This window comes from Vipera berus (assembly GCF_964194415.1).
Source record: "Vipera berus genome assembly, chromosome: 4".
Taxonomy (NCBI): Eukaryota; Metazoa; Chordata; class Lepidosauria; order Squamata; family Viperidae; genus Vipera; species Vipera berus.
Genome location: NC_138206.1, coordinates 26,908,437 through 26,926,890, shown reverse-complemented (window position 1 = coordinate 26,926,890; position 18,454 = coordinate 26,908,437). Strand labels below are relative to the sequence as shown.

The following is an 18,454-nucleotide window of genomic DNA, read 5'->3' as shown; positions in this document are numbered from 1 at the left end:
GAGATGTTATTGATCCCTTGCAATGGACACTCTAGAAACGCCCACGCCTCGCAGCACCGCAATACCAAAACACGGTGGCGCGCGCTGCACTTTCCCAAAAAACAGATCAACCCTCACGAAGGAAGACGAATATACGTGTCATATCAGCATTAGGCTGCAGGATCCAATCTGGGTCGGTCCCCGGGGTTTCGTGCTCCCAGCTTCCGACCGACCCAGATTAGATCCCGCAGAGATCCACCCTCCCCATCTCTTTCCTCGGCGCGAGGGAGGGAACTCAGCATTGTGCCGTCTCGGGCAACGGGAGTGTTCGAAAATCCCTGCCACGTGACCGGCGCTGTTTCTTTTCCTTCCCCGCGCCACTCCTGCGTGCTCTCCAAGGCGATGAGGACGCGCGGGGGCAGCCGCGCGTGTGTGGGAAGTCATGGGGGAAGGCAGCGCCACCAGCCAAGAGCTAGACTTTGGAGGCGTGGAGCTGGAGCTGACTCAAGAGAAGCAAATGAAGTGAGTCCTCTCGTCAGCAGTGTTGCGGATGTCTGAGGCGGATGACGCATAAACACCCGGAAAGGGTGTGTGTGTTGGGGGGGGGAAGGGAAGGGAAAGGGGGGGCTGATGCCAACCCAAAGTGATGCCAGAGGAAACTGCATTATTCGAATGGGAAGAGATTTTTTTTTATTATTATCATTACCACGCCCTTTGCACTGACAGTGTTCTGGAAGAGTTCTCCTAGAGCTGCAACTATATTAGCAGAATAACGTGTTTAAAAGTTAATGCAATATTCTTAATATGTCGCAATAATATTTAAACGTTAGACCACTTTATAAAAGATTCGTGTTTTATCTCTTACCTATACAGCTAAGAACTGCTCTTGAATTTATAGCAAAAAAAAAAAAGGTTTGAATCTGGGATTCTCTTAATATATTTACCTGCATTACCTGAATATATTTACAGCAGGGTGTATCTTAGCAACTGGACTTAAGCTGCACATTTATATTAAATTTATGGAACATATTAAAACTGAAGATCGATAGTTTTTGTAGGGGTCTTAAGCTGCCCTGCAGTCTACATGAGGCTGGCTGTTTCACAAGGTCCTGTGAAGAGGGGGCAAAATGCCATGGATAAGTCACTATGCTGGTTACAATCTTTTCATCATATTTTGAAAATTAGATCGGTTTATGCTAAAATAATAGCGGGAGCCCACAAAGGGTCTTCAGCTGTGGTTGGAGAGAGAGGCATACCATCCTCCCCCTTTTTCTCATGCCCTGCTGATCAGCCAACAGTTCAGCAGTGGAGAGGAGAGCAGGTACTTTCCCCCTGCTAGTACTGGCAACTGGCAAACAGGAATCTGGGATGGCTGCTGTAAATTGTGCTGAGAAAAAAGGCTGAGGCACTCTTCTTTTTCAATAAACCTGCTCAGCATTCCAGCTATAATGTGTTTAATGTTTTATTGGATTTTTAAAAAATATAAAAAGTTGTACTTCTTATGCGCCACCTGTGGCTCACTGTAGATTTTAGCTGTAAGTGATGTGTGGACATATTAATTTCCTCCTATCCTTAGCTGCTAAGTAACTAGTCCTAGCTACCTGGGCCAAAAATAAACATATCATTAGATCTATGTTTGATTAGATATTATTGCCTCATCTAGACCAATTTTCTTTCCCATAATAACTAGTCCGATTCTAATAGGATGCACACAATTCAGACCGGAGCAAAGAAAGCGTAAAGATGTCTTATACTCTGCTGGTAGCACCTTGGCAAAGGGAAAGTGCATGTAGAGAAATACTTGCAGTGACAGAGCTAGTTTTTGTTTTCACAACCATTGCAAGGCATGGGAAGGAATACAGTTAGATCAGATCAAAGACGCATTTGAATATACCAGTATTTTGGAAGTCCTTTCTGCAGCCTTGAGGAGGAAGAGGGTGATTCATCCCTGCAAGTCCCTTTATCACTGTTGTGACAGGTAATTTCCTGTGACTTTTTTTTTTGAGCCTTCTACTTGGCAGACGAGAATAATGAGGATGTATAAATGAGCGGTCCTCAGCTTTTTTGCTTTGGATACTCATCAGATTCAGAACATTAAAGAGAAGTAATGAAAGGCCTTTTAAAAATGATCTTAATAGTCCTGGCTAGGCATGGAGATATTGTTACCTCTCATTTCATTATTAAATGTGTTTTAAAGACCATAATAGAACATGAGTAATATATTAGGACACAACTGCAGAAAAAAAAGCTCTGGAACCCTTTGTTTGGTCACTTGCAGAGTTTTAAATGTCATTTTGCATAGTAGCACCATCTTAGATCATCCATCTGTTTAGCTAACTTAATACTGAATCTCTGTATTCAACAAATACTGGGGGAAGAATATGTTTGTTATGACATCTGCTCACAATTTATAGACTTTAATTTAGTCTTGAGAGTGCGCCTGATGGTGCTTTTATAAGGATAGAAACCTGCAGATATCTTGTAAAGAATTTATATTACAAACACCTATGTCATTTTCATATACCATTGGGATTTGTAATTGCCATACATGCTTTCTCTTTAATACAGAGAAATGTTAGAACTTTCCATATTTGAAATGAACAATACAGTAGCAGAACTAGAGAAAAGACTTAGCAAAACTGATGATGAAGGTAAGAGATTATATTTGACCTTAGCTGAAATAACAGTTTTCAGGCTTTCTGTGAATTAAAGATAAAAGACTATATATGTTTATGTACAATGTCAGGTCTTACATTTCTTCATGCTCTGGAGCAAAGAGCACGTGATTAGGATGCTGGGTTGACAATCAGTAAGCCCACGTTCAAGACCTGAGTGTTGCTGTGTGATGGGACGAGCTCCTGTTATTTGCTCTAGCTCCTGTCTACCTAGCAGTGAGTAATTGCGAGTAGATAGATAGGCATCACTCCATTGGGCACATTAACGGGACATGAAAGGAGCCCCCAACTGGGCGTCTCCTAGTCACTGGCTAATTTTTAATCCAGAAGGGCCCCAGTGCTTCCCAATACAAATGCATGCATGCTCTAGAGCACAAAAATACGATTTGTTCTTATCTGATAGGGTTTCTGTAAGTAATCACACAGTTTCAATCGCATTATTAGCTCACACTTCTGAAGTTGGTGTATTAATGAAAGGAATGTTCTTGTCCATTTTTCTGTCTCCTTCACATGAAAACATAAAAACTAAAAACTAGTTTCTTTGCCTATTGGTCAAAAGACTGACTTTGATATCCAGGATCTGGTTAACAAATCAGAAAACTGAATTCATCTTTCCTATCCAATATGAATAATAAAAACAGTGATCAATTTTCACTTATTTATTGAACTATATATTTGCTCTTTACCTCCAGCTTTCATTCAGGTTCTCAGAGTGATATTCTACCCCACAACAACCTTTGTTTGGGCAGAGTGACTGGTCCTCCAGTGAGTTTTAAATCCCCTTGTCAGGCTGCTCACTTGCAATATGGTAGTTAGCTTCTCCCCATTCCTCCTACACCCGAATTCATTTGTAGCCTGACATTGCAATGAACAAGGACATACATTCAATTTTGCAGATACTAAAATTGTTAGCTGAGCAGGGAAATGGTTGAACCCTGGGAAACAGGCGTCAGTCAACAGGAGTGCTGATTTACCACTAGATTATCAGGAGCCGAGGACTTGGCAGCACAAGGAAACAACAGCCAATAACTTAGTAATCGGCCATCAATACCTCAATCAACTAAAAAGCCACATACAACCAGGCACCACATAAATACTATGCATAGAATAGCCCAAAGCATATATTATGGTGAGAGAGAAGTTCCCTGAGGATGGGCTCCAGCACGAGTCTGAAAATTTAGAAACTAAACCTCTGGTCCCGGTGACCGGTCCAGATTGTATTCTGCAACATTATCCTGAGACATATATATTTGCCTTCATTCATCATATTTATTTGTATCAATGTACCCCATAAAAATCCCACTGGCATGGTAGGAAACAGACTGAAGTGGTCATGTGAGTCTTCTGGTGATGTGATTTTTGTGACTATCCATGCTAATTGCCACTGTTTTTGAAGAGGCAGTTCTCCTATGGCAACCATTTTGTGAGTGTAGCAAATCACATGATCTCCACATTCAAAAATACTCCTAGTCCCCAAAAGCTTCCTATTTGTGCATTTAGAATTATGACCTGGATACCATGATTCAGCTTCCTCTTAAGTCACTACCTTATAGGTGTGTTGGTGATGAGCAGGGGAATTACTTTGATGGGCTTCCAAAATTCTGTTTCATTATCCTACTAGCAGTACATAACTTTCCAAAAATCTAAATAGTTTTTGTTTCCTGAGTTTTTAGCCTTGCAAGGTTTAACATCAGTCTTGAAACCACTTTAAACCTTAAAGGCATTGGATTCTGAATTCTGGATTTAGCTTCTGATCTTGTTGGCAGAGTGGAATAGTTGTTGCAGCATATACAGTAGCTAAATAATTACAAAATGCTGTGATGCAGTATTTGGGCCAAGATTTATCTCAGCCATGAAGGCTTATGGATTACTGCACTTTCAATTAAATTCCATACTGGAAACCTGCTGGAGAATTTGGGGGAAGTTGTGTCCAATTCCTAACTTTCACACAAGTAAGTGTGAGTTGTTTGTGGCAGTGAGGTTAGCAAGTTCCTTAGTGATTAGACAAAGGTGGCATTCTTTCTCAGGCTTTTAAAAGGAACAGCAGACACATGGGCAGTTCTACTCACTGAAAGAAACAATATCATCCTAGACCGCTGACAAGATTTTATGCAGAAGGTGAAACTGCCTTTGGTTGGGAAAGCAACTGTGATTGGGAAAGTCATAAGTTGTGACAAGAAGGATGCTGAAGTACGGTACATAGCATATTTACAGTTGAATGTCAGCAATGTCCATTGGAATTTTGCCATCATCATCAACCAATTTCAGGAAGGTTAATTTAAGAAATGAATTAGTGAAATAAGGCATGCCAGAGACGTTGGAAGAGCTTTTCAACATTTTGTAGTAAGAGATGGTCATCTGACAGAGTTGAGGCACAAATAATTGAAGAATATGAAAAGTGTCATTGCACCTGTGGAATGTTGGGTCATCTCATGAGTAAGGTTCCAAATTGCTTTAATATCTTGATTTGGGGAAACTGTCCCCCATCCACCAACAATTACAGAGTCTTCCAATGTCTAACACTAAGCAATACATTTTGTTATCTCCGATTGCATCCCCACACCTCAGAAATGCAACTCTTAGTTCATTTAACTCTATTATAGGACAATTTGTCTTTCTATGCAAGTAGCCACAATTGATGGTATATCCCTCTAGTCTAAGAATAAATCACCACAAAAATTATTGCAACTGTATTTGATTAGTTTCTTGCATGTCCCGATAGCTTTGGAGAAAGACTGGCTATAAACACCTAGTCACAATTTTCACTGGGACTGTTTTCTCCCTCTCAGCATTTAAACAGTACCTTTTACAAACCTTGGGCTACTATCTTTACAGCAACGTGAACCTGCCACCTGCTTGAAAAGGAGCTGTGAGTTCAGGAAAACCCCTCAATTGTGCACCAATCCCAAAGAAGGCACATATTAAAACTGACACCAGGCAGAGCATAGAAAAACTCAAAGAAGTAGTGCAAGATTGGAAAATGTGGAGAGACCAGGCCCATAGAATTGCCAAGAGTTGGACAGGATATCATCATCATCATGCAAAGAAGGCATTATAGTCCCATTCAGAACCTAGGATGGAACTTCTCCAAACTGGTGGGAGGAGAGGGGAGGTCCAAAGAGCACAACTACTAAGTCTTGTCAGAATTGGGCCTAAGCCAGTTCTTACTTCTCCAGCCACCAGGACAAGATTTTGACAACATTACCTGGGATTGGGATACATAACTAGGTATCATCAGCATGCTGATGAGACCAGATCTTAAATCAGTGGATGACCTCACCCAATGGCATCATGCAGATGTTAATCAAAAGAAGTGAGGGCATTCAGTTTGAGCTGCTCCACACAAGAAGGGCCTCTGATCAATCTGTTCCTGTTCCACCAATATCAACTGGATCTGACCATAGAGAAAGGAAGAGAAAACTGGGACAACCTTACCCCTCACTCATAATCCCATAGGCAGCCCAGAAGAATACTATGCTAAATAGTATTGAAAGCTACCAAGAAATCAAGTAGAACTAGGATACTAGGATACCCCATCCTATATTTTCAGAAGTCTTTAACAAACATGACTTAGTGTTATGATTCAATTTGAAACCATATGGAAAAGGATTTAAATAATCTATATCTTCTAGGGTCCTCTGATGCTGCAGCCGGATCATTTTCTCAACAATATTTCTCAGAAAGTGAAGATTGGGGACTGGATAACAATTATCCAAGATAATCAGGTTCAGTGAAATCTTGAGGGACATACTACCACCTCATTCAAGGCAGAAAATGACATCTCCAAGAAGCAGATAGTACTACATGGATGCAACTGAGTGTCACCTGATGGGAGGCATTTCACCATCCAGAAAGTTCATAGATGTAATACAGAATTGTTTGGGTTCTTCAATCTGAGGATCCTTTCTCCTTTTTTGGAGTCAGAATCTCAAACTCATCCAAATCACGAGACAAGATAACATTTCTCCTTCCTCAACACAACTTGCTAGTCAACTTCAAATTAATCTAAAAGATTTTGTCTGCCGGACATTGGGCCAAGGCTATTTTTGCTAAGATGGCTTGTTTGTTCTAGTGCTTCTTTTTCCTGCTGCACCATGGGACACATTTTCTCTGGAATTTATTACTGTTCTCCCAGAAGTGTTATGGTTTTACAACCATTCTAGTGATAGTGTATCTGTTTACCAAGATGACTCATTTTATTCCATGTAAGAGGCTACCATCTGCTCTGGAAACTGCACAGCTGTTTCTAACCCACATTTTCCACTACAGTACAGGGACTCAGTTAATCATGTGATCTCAGATTGCAGCTCCTGATTTATATCCCTCTTCCACTTATTGGACATTCCTATTCATCCAACATTGTCTCATCATGAAGGGAATCAACAGGGCAGATGGAGAAGAGTAATGCGATACTGTGCTGGTATATAGTCTATGAACATGACAATTAGTTTGATCTCTATTCCACTACTTACTGAATTTGAGTTTATCAACCTTCTATGTTCCTCCACTGGCATATCTTGCTCCCAAACAGTTATTCGATATAACTCACAGCATTTGCCCTCCATAGTTCTTTGTCCATCTACAGTTCTTCAAACCTCAGATTTTCCCCAAGAGAGACAGGCAGCATAACTCCTCTTAAGGAAAAAACTGGCTTTGATCATGGCTGCATATAAGTGGATATATTGACACCTTTCTTAAATCATACACAAGGAAAGAGCAAAGGAAAAGATTTTCTTGGCCTTTTTAAAGATGACTGCCATAAATAGTAATATAAGTGATAGGAATGGGAACTTGTGAAGTGTGGAGTAAGACATTGATATATTTAGCTTAGTATTATTAATCTTCACAACAAATTTCCATTGTTTGTTTCTTTCCTGCATTAGAACCTAATAGAATAACAGAGTTGGAAGGGACCTTGGAGGTCTTCTAGTCCAACCCCCTGCTCAGGCAAGAACCCTATGCTATTTCATACAAATGGCTGTCCAGTCTCTTCTTAAAAACGTCCAGTGTCAGACCATTCACAACTTCTGGAGTCAAGTTGTTCCACTGATAAATTGTTCTAACTGTCAGGAAATTTCTCCTTAGTTCTAGGTTGGTTCTCTCCTTGATTAGTTTCAATTCATTGCTTCTTGCCTTGCCTTCAGGTGCTTTGGAGAATATCTTGTCTTCTTTGTGGCAACCCCTGAGATACTGTTATCATGTCATCCCTCATCCTTCTCTTCATTAAGCTAGACATGCCCAATTCCAGCAATCGTTCTTTATATGTTTTAGCCTCCAGACCCCTGATCATCTTTGTTGTTCTTCTCTTCAGTCTTTCTAGAGTCTCAACATCTTTTTTACATCCTGGTAATCAAAATTGGATGCAGTATTCCAAGTGGGGCCTTACCAAGGCATTATAAAATCAACACCTCACGTGATTTTGATTCTATCCCTCTGTTAATGTAGCCTAGCACTGTGTTGGCTTTTTTGGCAGCTGCAACACACTGCTGGTTCATATTTAAGGAATTGTCCAGTAGGACTCTAAGATCCTTCTCACAGTTACTACTATTGAGCGTGCCACCTATACTGTATTGTCCATTTGGTTTTTCTTGCTTAAATGTAAAACCTTACTTTTTTCACCATGGAATTTCATTTTGTTAGATAGTGCCCAATATTCAAGTCTGTATGTTAAGTCTATCTTCTGGAGTGTTGGTTATTCCTGCCAGCTTAGTTTCGTCTGCAAATTTGATGAATTCTCACATCTATCCCCTCATCTAAATCATTGATGATGTTGAAGAGTACAGGGCCTAAAACAGATCTTTGAGGTACCCCACTGCACACTTGCCTCCATGTAGATGCAGATCAATTGAGGAATACATGTTGAGTGTGGTTGGTCAGCCAGTTATGAATCCATCTGGTAGTGATGCTGTCTAACCCACATTTTTCTATCTTATCAAGTAGTAGGTTATGGTCTTTATCAAATACCTTACTGAAGTCCCAAGTAAATTATATCCACAGCAATCCTCTGGTCCATTAATTTGGTCACCTTGTTAAAGAATGCAATAAGATTTGTCTGGCATGATCTGTTTTTGACAAACCCACGTTAGTTTTTGGTTATGACTTTGTTTGCCTCTAGATGTTTACTGTTTCATTGCTTGATTATCTTTTCCAGAATCTTCCCAGGTGTTGAGGTCAGGCTGATAAGTCTGTAGTTTCTTGGATCTATTTTGTCTCCTTTTTTTGGAGATGAGAATTACATCAGCTTTTTTCCAGTCCTCTGGTAGTTCCCTGGTGCTCTAGGATCTTTGATAGTTATAGTTCAGTCTTTTTGAGATCATGTCTGCCAGTTCCTTCAGAACCTTGGGGTGTAATTCATCTGGTCCTGGTGATTTGAACTCATTTAGTGTGGACAGGTGCTCACTTACCATTTTCTTGCCTATTTTAGCTTGTGTTTCTAATCTGTTTTTTACAGTACAGTTTATATATATACTTTTTTATAATCACAAATACCGGTACTTAATATTTTACCAGCAACGTATTGTATTGTCTGGGTTCTAACATTTAACTTACTAATACATCTTAAGTTCCTTTCTCTCTACTTCGTTTTTCTAGCCATTGATAAAAGGTATCCCATGTTCTAAAACAGGCATGTCAAACTGCCGGCCCATGGGCCGGATGCGTCATCCCAAAACCACGCCCACCCCATTGCTGGCAATGGGGAAAAAGATGGTAATAAGTGCCTGGTTTTTGTCTAAATTCCCAACAGTTGCTAGATATGTTTTTAAACATTTTTGCTAACCTCACCGGTGTTCAGTGCCATCTGTAAAACATTTTGTATAGATTTTCTTTGTACGCCACCGCTTTTGTTATTCTAGCATTTTTTTCCCCAATGGCTTTGCCAGTTTTCTAGTTCTATGTTATGTCCAAAATTCTTTGCTTGTGTTATCATTGTTTCTTGTACCTCTTCCATCTTTAAACTTAACATATATTTATAAAGTTTTTGATAGGTTGGACTGTTTTTTTCCTTTGTGTAAAGACAGATGCAAAAAACGAGTTAAGTAGTTCTGCTTTCTCTCTGTTGCTTGTCACCTTCTTGCCACTTTCTTCCACTAATGGATCAATCATTTCCTTGACTTTTTTCTTGGTTTTTTTTTTTTACAAAAGAAGCTTTTTTGTTATTTTTGACTTTTATCGCAAGCCTTAGTTCATTTTGAGCCTTAGCGCTTTCCTCACTTCATCTTTGCAGGCTCGGGCTATTTGCTGATATTCTGCCTTACTTATGTGCCCCTCTTTCCACTTTTTATTCCTGTCCTTTTTGTCTTTTAATTTATCAGAGAGTTCTTTATACAACCATGCTGGTTTCTTTTGAGAGCTGTTATTTTTCTTCGTTGGTATTGTGCTAGACTGGGCTTTTATAATCTCACTTTTCAAAATTTCCCAAGCTTCTTGAGTTGTTTTCCCCTTGAGGATTCTCATCCATGGAATCCTTCCCAAACTGTCTTTAAGTTTGTTGAAATTAGCTTTCTTAAAGTCCAAGACTCTAGTTTGATTATTGTCTATTGCTTGTGCTTGCGTAATGTGGAATTCCAAAATTGCATGATCCCTCCCTACCCAAGGTTCCTGTAGCTTCAACATCTGCTACCATTTTATCTCTGTTAGTGAGGATTAAGTCCAATACATTATCAGGGTAAAACTGAGATTTTCAGCAAAACATGTCCTATCAGGGAGCTATAGCTATATTTTAAAGTTCTTCTCTTCTCAGTATCAGGAGAGTCAATTTATCCATTTATCAGTAAGAGAGGAGTCTGTTCCTTCTTCAGGTCTTTCATTCTCTCCCGTTGTGATACAGATTTAGTTAGCATTAATTTTTAAGTTACAGACAAGAATTTTAGCAAATATTTTTAGATGCTTTATTAGTGTGTTCAGATTTTAACATATAAATAGATGCTTATCAAGCTTCGCTTAGATGCAAATAATTCCTAGTTATAACATTGGAAGTATTTTGACTTACTGAAATAATAAGTATTAATATAACAGTTTATTTTTAAGACAGTGAATGGAAAACCAGATATGAAACTCAAGTAGAACTGAACAAACAGCTAGAAAGGCAGATTGAATTTCTCCAAGGAAAGATGGAGCATCTTGGTGGCAACCCAACAGGTACAGGGGCTGTTGTTGCTTTTGTCATGATAATTTTGACAAACATGTTCAGTATTTCCATATTGTTTATCGAGGGCTTCTTTATTTTTCTTCTTTCTAGACAAACTGGCTTTTGTTCGTTCCTTCGAACAGATGCATATGGTAAGTAAATTTACAAGTAAGCATAATTAAATATTTCTTAGACCATATTATTTGAGGCTGGCAGTTTTCTGACACATCTTAATTTTTGATTTGCACTACTATTCATTCAGTCAATCCATCGCTTTATATTTTTCCAGCTTGTTACTATTTATTTAATTTATATCTTGTCAGCTGTGCCTATGCTGGAACATCATGACATTAAAAACGAACAAAAGAAAGTAAAAAAATAACTAAATAGATAATGGTGTCTAAGGACAATCTAACCAAATACATACAACATTCATATTAAAAATCATATTGGCAGGCTCATCCAAACTCCAGGCCTGAGGAACATCTATGTTTTCAAGGATTTAGAAAATTCCAGAAGGAAGCCAAGTGAATGAAGTAATTATAATGATATCACAATAAGCCTCCATCAGGGACCCGAAGGACCCATATTTTCTGTGTGTTTTTAAGGATGTTTCATTGCTCTTTATGGTATAGTCATTACTATAGTCATTATGCTCAATAGACAAACAGAATGATATATAGTAAAGACAGTAACAATGCTCACAGTGGAATGGTTTAGAATATAAATTCGTGTGTTTGTAGTTTAAAAATGAAGGCGCATAAATTGGTTTTTATGGTTGTTAAGGAACGTTATAGAGAAGTGCATGAACCAGAAAATACCTTTTGTTTCATGCACAAAAGAAATATGTAGTAAATTGTAAATCTTATCAAACTATTTGAGGAGGGTCAAAGTTTGGTCAAACTGAAAGATGGAATATTTTGTTTGTTCTGGGTTTTGTCCGAGAGGAACTCAGAGATGTTTTATGGATGAGTAGGGGCTATGCACCAGCCTTCCAAACAATCGTTCTGGTGGCTTACCTACTTGCTGCCACATTTGAATTTAAGCATGGTCTACAACTTGACTGATCCATCTACCCTTTCCCCATCTTCCAAGTCCCTTTCTTCTTTGTAGCTACTGCCAGTCCACTCATCTCTCCACTCATCTTCCCAAAACATGTCTTCTACTTACCTCTGTTTGATCATTATGACATAGAATCATCCACGGACTTGTGCTTTTCATGCTGTCTCTCATCCTAGATTACTTCTGCCCAATATATCAGTATATGAGGGAGGTGTAGATCTAAACCAAAAGTGTGTGTTTCAATCTGGCCATGTGCCACTGAATACTGTCTGTTCCCCGTATGGAAAGTTTTATGCATAAGTAGAAATTTCAGTCAAAAACTTTCCTATATCTCACTGTTTAATTGGAGAATCTGAAATCCTTTTCTACATAGATTGAGGCTTCTGGGGCTTTTTAAGGTTTCAGAACACCATTGTCTAATAATCCCTCAGAACTGCATTAAATATTCCTGACTTGTGTTTGTCTTGTTTCAGGATACATGGACACAAACATTTTAAGAGAGAAAAAACTCATTTTCTCTTAAAACTTTCAGAATACTGAAAATTCTCTAGGCTTATTTCTTGTCTGAATAATTTTATAACTGAAGGAAATTATTTAATTGCTAGTGACTATTGTTTATATTTATAGTAGAACTATGGTATCAGAATAAAATTTCTGCAAAAATTGGTTTCCCCCACATTTTGGTTTTCTTATAATGTCCAAATATGTTGGATATCTTCCCAGCAAGATGGGTTGGAATAATAATGAACAGATAGAACACGCATCAAGAACCCAAGACTTCTGATTTGTAGAAAAATTGAGAAGCCATTGTAAAAGAAATCAAGCAATTGTATGAGTTCTATTTATACTGCAAACAATATTGAAATTCTTAAGTTTTTTCCCCCTAACCTTTGTAAAAAGCTACAAGTGACTCTTATGGGAGAGAGACAGTTTCCATCTGTTTATTATTTTTGAAATGGACAGATTAAGTATAAAGTTTGCATTCATAGTATGACAACTTGGTCTCTTAAAAACTATCTTAAGTTTTTCCACATTTATTTTACCTGCAAAAGTCAATATTCTTTGTTTAAATAAAAATGAATGCATTTAAGGCACCATTTGGGTTAAGCATACTTGAGTCAACATATAATTCTTTAATGGTAATGAAAATTCTTGGATGATAAATAAGATAAAGCAGATTGCAAAAGGTCATGATTGCTGTTTAAAAAAGCAGCATCTTTTTGAGTATTTTTTTCTGTGACATAGACTGTTGATTCTTAAGTAAACTTATTTCTAAGGACATCCTTTCAACTTGTTTTCTTCTAAAAGTGGAGTAAGAATCTAGAAGTGTGGTTCAAGTCAATGGAAAAGAACTAATAGGCGTAATCAGGGCTTTTTTCTCATAGAACGCCCAGAATGGAGTTTTGGCACCTTTTTTGGATGGAACCTTGTAGAGTAGGCAAGGTGGGCTGTATGACATGTGTGAGTTCCGGCACCTTTTTCTTTTACAAAGAAAGCACTGGGCGTAATAGATGTGGAGAATTTGATTTTCCTGTTCAGGTTGGATGGTGGCATTGCTCTGTGCTAGTATCAAGAGCAATTCAAGGCCATTCTTGTGAGCTAGATCTAATGGGAAAGTTATTTCATGCTCCATATGCTTTATTTTATATTGGACTAATTATCAAGCAGTCATATTGCAGTCTCTTGAAGCATGCTTTATTGCATTATAAATGTTGCTATAATTAAGAAAGATTGCGGGAAATGTGTAAAATATTCTTCAGGAATTAAATTTTAGCAGAGGAAACTAATCTTTTACAATATATTGTTAATAGTAAAATAGAGAAAGACTGGCATACAAAGTAATGGATTGTTTTTATGGACACTATTTCAATAGCATCATCTTCAAAACATTCTTATCAAAAATTGCTGGAGAAATTGGGTGTATGATTACAGTAGTTAGTTGCTTTCTGTAAGGCTAGATCTCATAAATCCTTTGTATGGGATCTGGATTTCAAGAAGGAGAATGACTAAGATAATACTAATAGCACCAAATATAAGGTTGTGTTTTCTTTGTACATCAAATACACAAATCAGTTTATTTCACTATGAATTTGCTGTTTAAATTAAGAGGTGTTTTTTACTTATACCCAAGTCAGTAGGGTTCAAAACCCAAGAGAGCCAAAACAATCACACAGGTCCTTAGGCAACACATATGCACTCAGAGGCCAATACTGCTCACTACTTCATCCCCACCCCCCTCTTCTATTGCACCTTCTACTGTTCTTCCAGCTACTGCATCTAATGCAGGGTTGTCAAACTGGCGGCCTGCAGGCCAGATGCGTCATGCACAGGCCACGCCCACCCCGGCTCCACCAAGGCAAAAAAGTCACTATACGTCATGTGACATGATTAAGTTTGACACCTGTGATCTAATGAGTCCTATTACTAGACAACAGTATCTCTTTGTATTTGCTTTAGGGACCCACATACCTCCTTCCATCTCTTACAAACATCCACCCCCCCCAAACTGCCTCTCTGTTCAGCTTTTATAGCCAACACTCGCTGTGCTGGCTAGGGTGAGGACTTAAAAGGAACAGGACAACAGCAGCAAAGGTGCTGGCCATTTTGTACACAGTCTGCCCTCTGACATATCTATTAAAAGACTTCACCAATATTCTTTAAATTACATGGGGGAGGGTCTTGAAATAGTGTGTATGGTATATGCAACCTGGTAGTCTTGATTGGATACCCCTTTTGAATAGATTAGGCCTGCAGGCTGGCATTCCCTACACAGTACAGAGGCTATATATTTTTCATTCAGTCATTAGGAAAAAATATTACCTTATTTTTCACCTTAAGTATGAAATAGCAAAGTTTAATTTACTTTTCCTGAATATCTTATTTATCTCATTAGCCAGTGGAGCTTTTTTTAATGATTATTCATTCTGCACTGCATTTCTGAGACCATATAATAAATTGTTGTTAGCTGCGAAGTCGTGTCCGACCCATCGCGACCCCATGGACAACGTTCCTCCAGGCCTTCCTGTCCTCTACCATCTTCTGGGGTCCATTTAAGCTCACGCCTACTGCTTCATTGATTCCATCCAGCCACCTCATTCTCTGTCGTCCCATTCTTCTCTTGCCCTCAACCTTTCCCAGCATTAGGCTCTTCTCCAGTGAGTCCTTCCTTCTCATTAGGTGGCCAAAGTATTTGAGTTTCAACTTCAGGATCTGGCCTTCTAAAGAGCAGTCAGGGTTGATCTCCTCTAGGAATGACCGGTTTGATCGCCTTGCAGTCCAAGGGACTCGCAGGAGTCTTTTCCAGCACCATAGTTCAAATATAATAAATAGGATTTCTAAATCCACTTTCTCTTGTGTCATATTTGTGCTGGGGAAAATTATTTGGATCCTTGCTGAGTAGATTTAAGTCTCAATATGCCAAACAAGACTTTGCTTCAAGTGACAAGAAATCTAAGACTAAAGTAGTAAGTAGTGTTCTATTTGTGTGTTGAATATAATCATTTTGTTATAGAAGCAGTTAAGTTGCAACTAAATGGCTTGGCATCTGGCATTTTTTCCAGTTTTTTCCCCACTCTTCAGACTGTAAACCATAGGCAAACATGATTTGAACATATGCAGCATTTCCCCTCCATGATTTTGTTCCTGGATGTTTAACATTTTGCTTGGTACTGAATTTTTGAATGCTGTTTATAAACCTTCATTGACGCAATAAAGGTACTGCTTATTATACAATTCTACTTTTATTGTAAAACTTATGCTATCCACCAGGGGGCACATTGTATTTACAATATATATGTACCAGGCTTTAGGGGAATCTTTTATCTCTGACAGGTTAAATATACATGCAGTGCTGTGATCAAGTTGGGGAATATTAAATGTTCCACTGTCCTACAAGTCTTGGGGAAAGAAATGGGATTTGAAATACTTTTCTATTAGCTGTACTGTGCTATTTTATTTTTGAGTTTCAAATTTAGAGAAACTCTTTTTACATGCCTACGTACATAGCCAGCGTGCTGTTTCCTTTTGGAATAAGGAACAAGGAACATTATGCAAATTATAAAAGAGGAATATTAAATAGTAAGCTGTAGGAATGAAGGTATGAATTAAAAAATGAAATATAGCTAAATCTATTTTATGCCACTACTCATTATATTGCTCCATTTCTTTCTATCTTTGCCAATCCTCTTTTAATTTAATTTAATTTAATTTAATTTAATAATATTTATATACCGCCCTTCTCCCTGAGGACTCAGGGCGGTTCACAGGGCAAAGGTCAAATACAAAGTACAAACATTAAAAAAAGATTAAATAATTGCCCAAGTTAAAACAATTAATACAATAATAAAACCCCAAAAATAAAATTAAAAATACAAAAAAATAAAAACCCCACCAATCCCCATCAGGCTAGGCCGGCTTGTACAAACAAAAACGTCTTGAGATCGCGACGAAAGGAGCGAAGATCGGGCGCCATCCGGAGCTCTACCGGCAACTGATTCCACAGCTCCTTTGCTTGCATCATGACCGTATACCACTTAATACATTACCTCTTGTTCTTTAAACTTTCCCTCCCTTTTTCAGAATTTCATCAATTCTAACTAACAATGATTTTCTTGGTCTTTCTGGTTTACCTTACTCATTTATTCTTCCTATATTTGTTTTGTAGTTCAATCCTTATTTTATCCTTTCTGTATGACATTTATTTTGTACTGAGCATTTAATTTGACATTTAAGCCACATTGATTCAAAATCCATGCATCCTTGACTACATTGCTCCTAGTTTTACTGAACATACTTCTTAAGCTTAAGTTTCTCGTTGCATCCATCCAACTTCTATGGTTTTTCCTCATAAACCTGGCTCTCATTTCCAAAATGAAGTGCACAGAAGCATACTTATCTATATATTCATTTTTATTTCTTTCAGAATTCATTAATTTCTCACATTATGATTATTTTTCTATCAGTGTTTGCATATCTTAGCATTTATCCATCCATTTCTCCATCTTTAATAAATGTTCTACCAAGGAATAAAACTTCATCTATTTATATTGATTTTTCACCATTTATATATACCTTGCAATTGTTAATTTCATTTTCCCTGTCAAACACAACCACGTTGCTCTTTGTTACATCTATTTTCAGATCCAGAATCCTCATTGCACAATACTGTGTCTATCCTTCACTTGAAAAGTAAACACTCATTTATGTGTCCAGCCAACCACTTTTAATGTCCCTACAAGCACTCCTTATTTATCCATTAAACCAGCTTTCTCAAATTGTGAGGTGTTATGGAGGCTGCTTCTCACAGTCATAACTTGTGACATTTGTATTTTATGACCTTTTTTTGTCGCGGCTGTTAAGCAAGTGCTGCAGTCATAAAGCAACTGCTGTGGTTGTTAAGTGCACACTATGGTTGTAAAATGAACCATTGGTTCACTTTGGGTCAGGTTTTGCTGAAAACCAGGAAGTAAACGCTGGTTTTTTGCAAAAACTGTTATAAAATGTATCCGTGGAGCGCTGCAAATGACTATAAATGTGCCCAAAGTCTGGTTAAGAACCCCTGCTGTACTGGTTTAAAAATAGAAGTGTGAGAGACTGGGCAAAAGCTTGGAAAGGAATGGAAGATAGAAAAGACAATTCAGCCTAAGTGGGAGAAATCTGGGAAGAAGCATTTCAATTTATTCAGAGAATTTTCTTAAGTAACTCATTGCGAATGAGAAATTTCTATTAAAAGTTTCCCAGATTTCTTTATTTATCTCAAATAAGCATTAAATATAACATACTGAAATCACTGTAGTTCTTTATTTCTTTACCCAGTGTATGATGCTTGATAACAAACTTCATTTAATAGAGATTTGCTGAACATTTGTTAAGCAGCCTACGCTGCAGAAATGGTGAAATTAGGAATTTAATTTGTATTAGTGAATAAGATACTCAGACAACATGTTTTTGTTGAATGATTACTATTGAATTCTGTTAAAAATAATAATAAAACTTAAAAAAAAGAAACTTTCAGAAACTGAGCCCCTGCATTCATGAACTAATTGCAGAAACTTTAGTAACTTGATAACTGATAAATGAGATGCTTTTTTTGAAAATGGGAAAGAAGACATAAGATTTATTTAGAAATCAAATCAGTCTTTCTCTGATTTGAATGGATGTTGCCAGAAGGATAGAAACAAGATGACGTGAAGTATTAATACCACTTTACAATGCCTTGGTAAGGTCACACTTGGAATACTGCATCCTGTTTTGGTCACCATGATGTAAAAAAGATGTTGAGACTCTAGAAAGAGTACAGAGAAGAACAAAGATGATTAGGGGACTGGAGGCTAAAACATAAGGAACGGTTGCTGGAATTGGGTATGTCTAGTTTAATGAAGAGAAGGGCGAGGAGTGACATGATAGCTGTGTTCCAATATCTCAGGGGTTGCCACAAAGAAGAGGGAGTCAAGCTATTCTCCAAAGTGCCTGAAGGCAGGACAAGAAGCAACGGATGGAAACTAATTGACAGAACTAACCTAGAACTAAGGAGAAATTTCCTGACAGTTAGAACAATTAATCAGTGGAACAACCTGCCTCCAGAAGTGAATGCTCCAACACTGGAAGTTTT

At 38.0% G+C, this 18,454-nt stretch overlaps 1 protein-coding gene across 1 annotated transcript in view; it reads left to right on the top strand.

Annotated features, from left to right (window-relative positions):
* Window positions 1–421: 421 nt before the first annotated feature.
* LOC308667789 (coiled-coil domain-containing protein 169-like) overlaps window positions 422–18,454 on the top strand; it is a gene marked incomplete at its 5' end in the record, with an annotated part of 33,535 nt that continues 15,502 nt past the window's right edge. Inside the window, 4 exons of the mRNA XM_081327277.1 lie at window positions 422–501; window positions 2,548–2,630; window positions 10,683–10,793; window positions 10,894–10,934. Of these exons, the coding sequence (XP_081183403.1) occupies window positions 422–501; window positions 2,548–2,630; window positions 10,683–10,793; window positions 10,894–10,934 (315 nt within the window). The remainder of the gene's footprint in view (window positions 502–2,547; window positions 2,631–10,682; window positions 10,794–10,893; window positions 10,935–18,454) is intronic.